General features: G+C 33.6%; 2 protein-coding genes across 2 annotated transcripts; both read right to left on the bottom strand.

Moving 5' to 3' along the window:
• Positions 1–3,526: 3,526 nt before the first annotated feature.
• On the bottom strand, positions 3,527–4,729 carry LOC107062299 (F-box protein At5g62510-like). Its single transcript, XM_015312798.1, has 2 exons — positions 4,645–4,729; positions 3,527–4,470 (listed from the first exon to the last, which is right to left on the bottom strand). Exons 1-2 carry the CDS (start codon positions 4,727–4,729, stop codon positions 3,527–3,529), a joined length of 1,029 nt encoding a protein of 342 aa, XP_015168284.1.
• A 2,030-nt stretch (positions 4,730–6,759) lies between these two features.
• LOC107062298 (F-box protein At1g11270-like) lies at positions 6,760–7,968 on the bottom strand. Its single transcript, XM_015312797.1, has 2 exons — positions 7,639–7,968; positions 6,760–7,575 (listed from the first exon to the last, which is right to left on the bottom strand). Exons 1-2 carry the CDS (start codon positions 7,966–7,968, stop codon positions 6,760–6,762), a joined length of 1,146 nt encoding a protein of 381 aa, XP_015168283.1.
• Between the last annotated feature and the right edge of the window lie 4,162 nt (positions 7,969–12,130).

Genomic DNA, 12,130 nt, shown 5'->3' with positions numbered 1-12,130 from the left:
GAAGGGGGGGGGGGGGTATTTGGAGTCTTTTAGCCACAGTTCGAAGCCCTGACATATCGATCTCTTTTAGCCACGGTTCAAGGTCCCAACGTATTTTGTTTTGCCACGGTTCAAGGTCCCGACGTATTTTATTTTGCCACGGTTCGAGGCCCCATCATATCTCTATTCGCCTTGGTTCGAATCCTAACATGTGGTTCATTTGGGTTCTTCGGGGTGCCTTCACCAAAGTTCAAGTCTAGAGTCAGCCATTTTAAGTTCTTGAAAGCTTTTAATATAACTAGTGTTATTCATAGTACTTCTGTGTACTTATCAGGCTTATGTGAGTCCAAACTCGTTTGAGTTATTTACTTTCCAATTGCGCACAGGTATACATACTTTCTGGGCTTATAGGGGTCCAGTTAGGTTATAGATAATTGTTTTACTTTACTACTTTGTTCTTTCCAGACTCGTGAGCTATATAGTTAGACTTTCCGTTATTACTTTGTTCATTTGACCTCTAATTACCGTTACATTCATATTTTTCATATTGTTTTTACTTTCCATGCCCAGTCGACCTATGATGCTACTGGGCACCTGTTGTTTTGATATTATGCTACACTCCACATCTGTTTTCTTGATGTAGATTTGAGCGCCAGCTGATAATGGTGATTCGAGCCTAAGAAATGCGGAGATCTTCTGAGATGAAGGGTGAGCTGATGGCATCCTAGTTCGACTTATCTCCATATGTATATAGTTTTTTAATGTCTTTTGTATTCGAGACAAGTCTATTAAGTTAGTGAATAGCATAGGCTCGAAACTATGACTAGAACATTGAGTGCATGACATGCACATCTTACTCCTTATTTTCCCTATTCGTACCTGTTTTTTTCATACTTTCTAACTTCACTGGTACATTATTCCTTGTTAAGGAAAATTATGTAAACAACTAGTTCTTTGATTGATACAACTAATTCACATTAAATAATAACTAGAATCTTATTACATTTTTGAACTGTTAAACTAGAAACAAGATTTAGGATAAGGGAACTATTTATTAACTTCACTTCTCCTTATTAGTGTCAAAAGTTTCTCGTTTAGGAAATATGAAGTTTTGAAGGACTAATAGTATATTATCCTTTTTTAAAATTGAACTCTATCCAATGGTTGATTCTATTTATGAATCAATTCCTTAGGTGCATTATTTCCATAGGTTTCAACATTGGTAACAAAATCTAGCTTTCTCGCTTAAATTGACATATTTCTATACTTCCCTCATCTTATCTATCACTGAGGCCGCTCCCATCTTATCCCTTATATCCTTATTTATAATTTTTATCGCTCCGAGTATGAACGTGCATCCACCTCAATATATATTCACATCTCTGCAACATGCATCTTCTAGACATGGGACTTGACTGGCCAACTCTCATTTCCATACAACAATTACATACACACTCTATATAAATACACACATACATATATTGATGGAAAAATCATCAACAGATGAAACTTAAGCAATACTCCCTCCATCTCAATTAATGTGACAGTCGGAATTTTGTCTTTTAAATTGTTAATTATTGTGATTTACCATTTTTCACATAATTTTCAAATACATAAATTTTATATCAAAAAAACTTAAAGTTTCTGTATCCGAATTTACTATTAAATTATAGAAGTTTGAATCTCAAAATTTCAACTAATGCCACATAAATTAAATCAACTCCAACACTCAGAAAAGCTACAAAAGTTCAAACATAGAAAGTAAAAAAAAATTTAAAAAAGAAATAGAAAAAACCTTGAGATAATATGTCTTGCTAATTTCCTCTTCAGATGCTAATTAAAGGACTTACACCAAGAACATCATAATACTCTGTGTCTTTCACCATTTTCTTTTCTTTTTCCAAAATCCCTATTAACAAAAAATTTACTCTTTTACCTCCTCCAATACTCTAATTACCTTTTTTTTCGCGCTTCTAAAATCTTAATACAAGAGCGAAAAACCACTTGAGTGTAAGGAAAGGAAACAAGCCAAACGAAAAAAAAAAAAAAAACTCTCAAAATTATATGATCAAGAAAACTTGCAAGTACAAAAGGAGAAAGAGGAGGGGGTGGGTGGGGTATGATGAAAAGAATGTCTCAGAATAAGAGAGTGCCCCAACGAGACAAAGCTGCCTTTCCAGTTCTGATCAACAAATTAATTACGGAAAATCTGTTGCTTGTCGATACTCTAAAAGCAGTGTATTTTTGGAATTAAGAGGAGTTGTATAAACTAAAATGACAAAAGAAGTGTAGGAAAGTGAGGAAGTAGTCAACTGTTGAGGTATTTCAACAACACCACTCAATCAATCCAATATCTCTTTTTCCATTTTTACCTTGTCGTAATTGCGGCACTTCTTCTTCATCAGCTTATAAGGTTAGATTTCTGATTATTTTTTTGAATCTGAATCTGAATCTGAATTTGTGCTATTTGGGGATGGATATAGGGTTTTGCTGCCATTGTTTCTGTTTATGCTAATTTTTTTTATTTCTTTCCATCTTTTACATTTCAATATTGGGTAAGTTAAAATTGTTTCTTTTCCAAGGATTTGTATATTGATATTAGTAGAAAAGGGTAATTACTGTTTCATGCTCCTTAAATTACCTGCAAAATTGTTCTATATGCTAACTTGATATGTAGCTCAAAAATACCTATTGACTAGTTAATGAAAAGTCTAGAAAACCACATGACTACTTCTTTACTAGTCTCCTCTTATTGACTCTATTTGGCTGATTATTGATCCGTCCAACCCATTTCAACCCAAATCGAAAGAAAAAATCCAAGATAGTCCTTTATTTTTGGCTTTAGATTCGAAATCATCAATTGATGCACTAATAGTCCTCCAAAGTTTTAAGTATTAGTGCACTTTTATCTGATGCTAATTTGAGATATTGATACACGAAGACTAAGTATGTATTATATTTTTCCTTTTTTCTTGTTTTTATTTTATTCTTTGGTTATGCTCCAGATATATAGGCAAAGCACAAGAAACTTTTATTCCGGAAAAACCCAAAGACTTATAGTCAGCTTATTAATTGCTTATGGAAAATAGAAGAGAAAGTTAAAGAATTAGCAAATTTTGAATGGTGCACACCAAACATTGAAGATGCAGAGCCAAAAAATAAAACAAGTACAAATGAAGACTCATCTGCAATTGCTAAGATAAATCTAACAATTAATATGTTTTGTACCAGAACGTAGACAGTGGAGGTTATAAATGGGTGTGTAAAGGATCAAAACGTTAATGAGTAAATGGATGTTAATGAAGAGACTAAAAATGCACTGACACTTGAAACTTAAAGAACTATTAGTGCACTATATAAAAGAAAGGGAAGGGATGACTTTGAGTCTGAAGCCAAACATAAGGAACTATTTTGAATCTTTTCCAAACAATGTTAAGCTCAAACACAATGTTATAAAAAGGTAAGATAAGAACTAATGTCACAATATTACAGGTAAATCGTTTTTTTTTCCTGTTTTTCAATTTTTATCACTATAATATTCTGTATGTCAAACTCTAAGATCCTCATCCATTGGTATGGTATAGAAGTAGTGTTCAATTTGCTCGACTGCATTATCCTCACCCTGAGTCTCGTTTCCTCTCTTTATTGGAACTAGGCTCTCCTTGTAATTGAAAACCCAACAGCCAGAAAAGATAAGGTCCAGCTGAAATCCAAGATCTGTAACTTGTCTTGTTTCAGGGTTATATAGCACTAGCTGTGAAGTTTCTGTGATCTCGAAAACCATCTTATCGTTATCCCAGATGTTGTAAGGCCAATGAGCATCTATATGAGGTTGAAGAGTAAGAACTTTGGACCAATTTCCCCCTTGTTTCATTACCCACACATCGTATATGGATGTCATTGGTTTGCCAGGGTCACCGGTTAATATAGCAAGTGAGCCGCCATGCAATGTAAGCTTCCCCCAATGTTCACTTGGAATATCTGGGACTTGCATCTCCCCAAACTGTTCGCTGCCCATGTCAAAAGAGTGAATCGTGTAGATGTCATCAAGGCCCATAGAAAGCCCATAATAAACCCCGTTGAGATAAGTGGCGTCAAGGGGTGCAGATAAGGTAGAACTGGGAGGGAATTCAGGAGTAAGGTGTTTCCATGAATTGTTGCATGAGGAATAGACATAGGCATAGACACGATTATTAGCACCTTGTCCCGGTTCATCCCAGAACACTCGAATCCATACAACCTTAAAATCTTGAGTCAACAGGTCAAATCCCAATCCGAACTGATGATCATGGTTCGGGAAAAAGGCCTCAATCTCAATAGGCGCAGGAGGCAGAGACCTGAACTCTCTAGTGGCAGGATTCCACAAACCCAAGCAGATATCGTCTCCAAACTTCTTCTGCACTAAGAATAAGCGATCAACTGGACCAGCAAGACACGTGAAATCAGTGATCCTCGGAAGCTGAAGGAGAGTTTTTTGTTCAGGGGTCACACCTGGAACAATTTCTTCAGGGAGCAAGGAGAATACAACAGACCTTACGATGGGGAGTACTTCACATGCTACTTTCAAGTTGCAAACAAGGAGACGGGCACAATTGTTCTTGTGATGAAAATGTTTTTCTATGAAACTCGAACTTTTGATGAGAGCATACTAGTGCTTGCACACACATTTGAAACACAAGAGTGATTCCACTGGCAATCTCAATAGAATATCAACTACTAGATCTTTTGGTAAAGGACGGCGACCATCCATACTAGTGGAAATATAAGTAAAATGAGACAACTTACAAACATATTGAAAGAGAACAGATCTAGAAACATGCTTTAATAGAACACGCAGTGCAACGAAGAAGATCAAGCAGCATCATTACCATGTGAAACAAAAAAGGGGAAGTTGCACATTTGATCACTCAGCCACAAATATTTACATCAGCAAGCCAATACACATATATTATGGGTATACATATTTTTAAAAATATTTTGACAATTTCTTGTAGATCAATTTGGGAGAAAAGATCCAAAATAGTTCCTCATGTTTGGCTTCAGACTCAAAGGATGGAGTAATAAGTACTTATTCATTGTTAATTAGAGTTCTCGGGTTTGAGTCTTTTTGGCTATGAAGTCATCTGTGTTAGGGAGCGCTTTACCCACAATGTGAGATTATTCAGCACAAATTCAAATTTAGTGGGGGATCTAATATGGATACCAAACACCGAGTGGAAAACCAAAAATAAAAATAAAAATGACCTTAGGGGTCATTTGATAGGTGGATAAAGCTACATTTAATACATGAATAACAAAGTTATTTATGTATTTAATTTATATAATATTTTGTTTGTAAAATGTTGTATAAAAGTTATTCGTGTATTAACAAAGATGTTTATCTCTACGATATGTTCCCGCAGGAGAAAGAGTTTGTTATTTGAAGAGGGGGGGGGGGTATTTGGAGTCTTTTAGCCACAGTTCGAAGCCCTGGCGTATCTCTTTTAGCCACGGTTCAAGGCCCCAACATATTTTTTTGGCACGGTTCGAGGCCCCAACATATCTCTATTCGCCTTGGTTTGAATCCTAACATGTGGTTCATTTGGGTTCTTCGGGTGCCTTCGCCATAATTCAAGTCTGGAGTCGGCCATTTCAGTTCTTGAAAGCTTTTAATCTAGCTAATGTTATTCATAGTACTTCCGTGTACTTATCGGACTTATGTGAGTCCAAACTTGTTTGAGTTATATATTTACTTTCTAATTGTGCACGAGTATACATACTTTCTGGGCTTATAGAGGTCCAATTAGGTTATAGATTATTGCTTTACTTTACTACTTTGTTCTTTTTAGACTCGTGAGCTATATAGTTAGACTTTCCGTTATTGCTTTGTTCATTTGACCTCTAATTATTGTTACTTTCATATTCTTCATATTGTTTTTACTTTCCAAGCTCAGTCGACCTATGATGCCTACTGGGCACCTGTTGTTCTGATATTCATGCTACACTCCACATCTGCTTTCTTGATGTAGATTTGAGCGCCTGCCGACAACAGTGATTCGAGCCTAAGTAATGCGGAGATCTTCTGAGATGAAGGGTGACCTAATGGCGTCCTAGTTCGACTTATCTCCATATGTATATAATTTTTTCCTATCTTTTGTATTCGAGACAAGTTTATTAAGTTAGTCAATAGCATAGGCTCGAAACTATGACTAGAACATTGAGTGCATGACATGCACATCTTACTCCTTATTTTCCTTATTCGTACCTATTTTTGTTCATACTTTCTAAATTTCACTAGTACATTATCCCTTGTTAAGGAAAATTATGTATCCAGAATAGTAAATGGTCTGATCCACTTAAGAGTGAAGGCTAGTTCATTGATTGATACATCTAAATCACATTAAATAATATATATTACATTTTTGAACTGTTAAACTAGAAACAAGATTTAGGATTTTTCAAGTGGACCAAAATACAGATATTGATGCAGAGTACTTAAAGTCTGTTGCTTGCCGATACTCTAAAAGTAGTGTATTTTTGGAGAATCTAACATGAGTGGAGAGTACATGCGCAACTTAGCTTAAAATGTGTTGGTCCAAAAGGAATGCCCCTTGATACCATAAACAAAAAATACCATGTTTGCTTTTTATTCAATAATAGTACAAAGATGACTGATCCAAACAATTTTAAGCTCAAACACAATGTTATAAGGTAAGAAAAGAACTAATGTCACAATATTACAGGTAAATCGTTTTTTTTCTTCTTCCTGTTTTTCAATTTTTATCAGTATAATATTATGTATTACAAATCTTTAAGATCCTCATCCATTGGTATGGTATAGAAGAAGTGTTCAATTTGCTCGACTGCATTATCCTCACCCTGAGTCTCGTTTCCTCTCTTTATTGGAGCTAGGCTCTCCTTGTAATTGAAAACCCAACAGCCAGCCATGTTAAGGTCCAGCTGAAATCCAAGATCTGTAACTTGTCTTGTTTTAGGGTCATATAGCACCAGCTGTGAAGTTTCTGTGATCTCGAAAACCATCTTATCGTTATCCCAGATGTTGCGAGGCCAATGAGCATCTATATGAGGTTGTACAGTTAGAACTTTGGACCAAATTCCCTCTTGTTTCAATACCCACACATCATATATGGATGTCATAGGTTTGCCTGGGTCACCGGTTAATAAAGCAAGTGAGTTGCCACGCAGTGTAAGCGTCCCCCAATGTTCACTTGGAATAGCTGGGACTTGCGTCTCCCCAAACTGCTCGCTGTCCATGTCAAAAGTGCGAATCGTGTAGATCTCATCAAGGCCCGTACAAAGCCAATAATAAACACCGTTGAGATAAGTGGCGTCAAGGGGTGCAGATAAGGTAGAACTGGAAGGGAATTCAGGAGTAAGGTGTTTCCATGAATTGTTGCATGAGGAATAGACACAGGCATAGACACGATTATTAGCACCTTGTCCCAGTTCATCCCAGAACACTCGAATCCATACGACCTTATAATCTAGAGTCAACAGGTCAAATCCCAATCCCAACTGATGATCATGGTGCGAGAAAAAGGCCTCAATCTCAAAAGGCGCAGGAGGCAGAGACCTGAACTCTCTGGTGGCAGGATTCTACAAACCCAAGCAGACATCGTCTTCATAAAACTTCTTCTGCACTAAGAATAAGCCATCAACTGGACCAGCAACACACGTGAAATCAGTGATCCTCTGAAGCTGAAGGAGAGTTTTTTGTTCAGGGGTCACACCTGGAACAATTTCTTCAGGGAGCAAGGAGAATACAACAGACTTTACGATGGGGTGTACTTCACGTGCTACTTTCAAGTTGCAAACAAGGAGACGGGCACAATTGTTCTTGTGATGAAAATGTTTTTCTATGAAACTTGGACTTTTGATGAGAGCATACCAGTGCTTGCACACACATTTGTAACGCAAGAGTGATTCCACTGACAATCTCAATAGAATATCAACTACTAGATCTTCTGGTAAAGGGCGGTGACCATCCATACTGGTGGAAATATAAGTAAAGTGAGAAAACTTACAAACATATTGAAAGAGAACAGATCTATAAACATGCTTTAATAGAACACACAATGCAACGAAGAAGATCAAGCAGCAACATTACCATGTGAAACAAAAAATTGTAAGTTACACATTTGACCACTCGGCCACAAATATTTACATCAGCAAGCCAATACACATATATTATGGGTATACATATTTTTAAAAATATTTTGACAAAATTTCTTGTAGATCAATTTGGGAGAAAAGATCCAAAATAGTTCTTCATGTTTGGCTTCAGACTCAAAGTCATCCCTTCCCTTTCTTTTATATGGTGCACTAAATAGTTTCATTTTCTGGCATTCGAAATCCTTTTTATTACAGTTCTATATTTGATTCTGTATCATATATATATATATATATATTTATCCCTGTCGTCGCCTTAGATTCATTGGCCTGAATTTGAACATTTATGTAGCTCGGAACACTCAAATATCCGCCGCACTATACCTTGATTGCTTTTGACTACATCTATGACCAGTAAGTACAAGATTGATTGGGTATTTGGTTTGATTTTTGAGTTTGTCATATATATACATATGAAGCACTTTGTTATTACACGATATATCTTATGAATAATATAGGCAATGTTTATGAAGAATTAGTTTTTAAAAGTTTTAGTTCAATAACTTTGATTAATATATATACTTGTATGTGTTTGTATATACATTTATTTCTGGTATCTCAGCACATGTATCATACCCCAAATCCTAAAATTCATGTGATGAAGAATTTGACTTTTAGATCCGCAACCGTTTTGGGTCCAAGCAATTTTCTTGTGTTAGAATCTAAAAGCTGATTTTCATTTCTAAAATCGTAAGTTAAGAAACGAAAGAAAAAAAAAATACAGATTTCCATCTTAAAAATTTGAAGTCTTCCCATTTTCTAGTGAACAAGCGGTGATTTGCTTTTCTAATTTTTTCCTCACTTTTAAAAAGTGTCTTTTTCCTTATAGGAAATATTTTCCAAAACATTTGATCAACCGAACATAGCAAAATTGGAAAACATGTATCGAACACACACAGATAAATACAGATTTCCATTTTAAGTCTTCCCATTTCTTAGTAAAGAAGTGGTGATTTACTTTTCTAATCTTTTTATTAGGCAATCAATGATTTTCTTTTTGTATTTTCAACGTGGAATGTTACTAGTGCAACTTATTTTCCCTACTTTCATCATAGAAGTAATTTAATCACTTTTAAGGAGTTTGTTTTCTATAGAAAATAGTATTTTCTAAAACATTTGACCAACGAAAAAAAAGAGAAAATTGAAAAACATGTATCGAACACAACCTACATCAATTTTGAAACAGAAAGAGAGAAATGAAAAGTGAAAAATGGTGGAAGGAGACATATATATGTGCCATCTAATTTAAGAGCAAAAGCATAACGTAGAGAAAGAGAGCAGCAAAACACAAATACAGAAAATTGAAATCTAACCTGAGGAAGAAGAGCCGTAAATGAGAAATGAGAGTAGTGAAGAAGAGGCAAAAAGCTTTGTCTATTTATACTACCTACTAATTAATTTAGGACCAAAAATTTCCAAAGTATTTTTTTTCTTAGATTTTGTGTCTAGTCAAAAGAATGTCATTACCACTAAGCCCATTTTCTCATCTAATTAATTATTGTCTCTATTGCAAGAGTTTTATTTGAGGTGTTTCACACCCTTTAAGAAAAGTAGATTAAGACATAAATTGAACATACTTTTCCATTTTTACCCTTATTAATTATTGTCAAATTTATTGAAGTCATCACATTGAAAATCCAAATGAAGGGTAAAATTGGAAGAATATTTTAAAAATAGTCTTGAAGATTGAACAATTAAGTTAATTTGAAAAATGGAAAATGCCTCAAAAATTCAATTAATATGGAATGAAGGGAGCATACTATAAGTGGGAAGCTCCTAATCTCAAAGTTGATACAAAAATACCTTTTACTATTTTTTTTATTAAATAAATAATTAAAGTTAATTAGACCAAATTTACATGATTAGCTGTTAGAGTTTATCATTTCTTAATGAGGCTTTAATTGTTATCCTTTGAGCTTCTTCCATTTACACTTATTCAAACAGTAGTTTAATGCTTCACACTTAAGTTATGATTCTTCTACCTTTCATCCTCCGCATTATTCTTTCATCTTCCGCATTAATAATTTTCTCTTAAAACCTTTTCTTATTCCTTACATTGCAATACTCTCTAAAAGCTTACAAGAAGTTGTCTTAGCCCTATTATTCTATTTGTGTTCTATCGGTCAGAAATTTCCCTTTTTCAGGTATATCTATGATTTATATGTATCTATATGTGGTTTAAATCTCATTCTTGAGATGGTATATGTTATTTAATATTAAAATATAATTATCTTTTAAGTTGGAATTATTTGTCCCAATGAAAGATTTAGTAATGTACAATACACTTTTCACTGAATGTTATAAACACGGAGATTAATTGTTTTAAATGGATATACTTCCGTGCATATTGTCAGAGAGTAATTCCTTTAATACTTTGTTAATTTTATTCTGTTAGAAATTTAATTTATTATCTACTTGAATATTGCAATTTGGTGTAGAAGCTTTTAGATTAAAGGACTTTTTAATCGTTTTTAAACTGAAAGACTACATCATGTTTGCATAAGAAAAAGTTCAAATGAAATTCAAATAAAAATATCAATTTATCAATTTTTCGTTCTCCATATATAGGTTTTATTGACGGGATGCTAGGTATCCAAACAACCTCTCTTTTTAAAGAAATAAATTTTCTCTATCTTTTTATGACAAATGAAGAAATTTTCTCTATCTTTGTTATGACAAATGTTATAGGCTTAGACTTTGATCTTCATCTTCAATTATTATTACATACAATTTATAATTAACTTGCTACAATGGGCATATCACTTACGTTATTATATATTAATACTTAGCGATAAATTCTTCTTTCTATAGGTCATTTTTGAAAATGCTTAAAGTAAAAAATGATATTAATATAAAAAATTGTGTCGCATATAAGTTGATACAAAAAAACACCAAGAACTAGATAGATAACAATAGATCTACAATAAAAGTTTTGATCATGATAAAGAAATTGAAACATCGAAGTAGAACATATACAATTAAAAATAACATCTATAAGAAAGTATTAGGTAAATATAATTATATCACATATTTACACCTAATAGTATTACTAATGAACTCATTTTATACTGTGCATATCTAACTAAATTATATGGGTACACTTTTCAAGTTTAGATGACATCGAATAATCAACTCAATTTTTTGACTATTCTTTAAATTGAGCATGTAAGTCTTTTCATATTAAATTTTCTATTTATCATTATACACATATTTTAATATTATCTTTATCTATATATATACTAATTTACACCGGAGATAACACTTATTAGAGACATTTTTTGATTATCTAGATTGTTATAAATGATATTACCAATTAAATTAGGATACAGGTGCATGACACGTGGCCAGAAACTAGTACAGTAAAACCTCTATAAATTAATACTCGGTAAATTAATAATCTCTCTAAAGTAATATTTTTCTCCGGTCCCGACTTGGGCCAATGAAAAAAATTCTCAATTTCGATAAGATAATAAGATATATATTTCCAGAAGACCCCTATATAAATATATGGTCCCATTGATATCATAAATTAATAATTCTTTAAAAGTACAAATATATCTAAGACAATTTAGTGAAATATGATTCTATTGTGTTCTGTTTTTTTCTTAAAATTTAAATCTAGTTGAAACTCATCTCTAACTTTTCTTATTGCATCCAAGAGCTCCGATATTATCTTTTCGAACTGCACTATAAAATTGTGAAGAGTTCTAGATGCGATAAGTGCTTCATTACGCGCAACTGGTTCCAAAGGTATAATATCATCTTCAACTTCATCAACAACATTGCTTTTTCCGATGGTATCTGTAACACCCGTAACTAGAAAGAACTAAAAAGGAATTTTTAAAAAGAGGAAATAGTCATTTTTGGAAAGTATAAAAATTTTGAAATTTTCAAGTGTGTTAAAGTTGAGTTTTTGGTCAACTTCAAATAACCATAACTTCTAGCTCATGATGAGTTAGGTGTGTTTCCAAATATCTTAGAA

This window comes from Solanum tuberosum, unplaced genomic scaffold (genome assembly GCF_000226075.1).
Source record: "Solanum tuberosum cultivar DM 1-3 516 R44 unplaced genomic scaffold, SolTub_3.0 scf00213, whole genome shotgun sequence".
NCBI lineage: Eukaryota > Viridiplantae > Streptophyta > Magnoliopsida > Solanales > Solanaceae > Solanum > Solanum tuberosum.
Note: the sequence above shows the minus strand (reverse complement) of the source record. Positions and strands in the feature narration are given on the sequence as shown.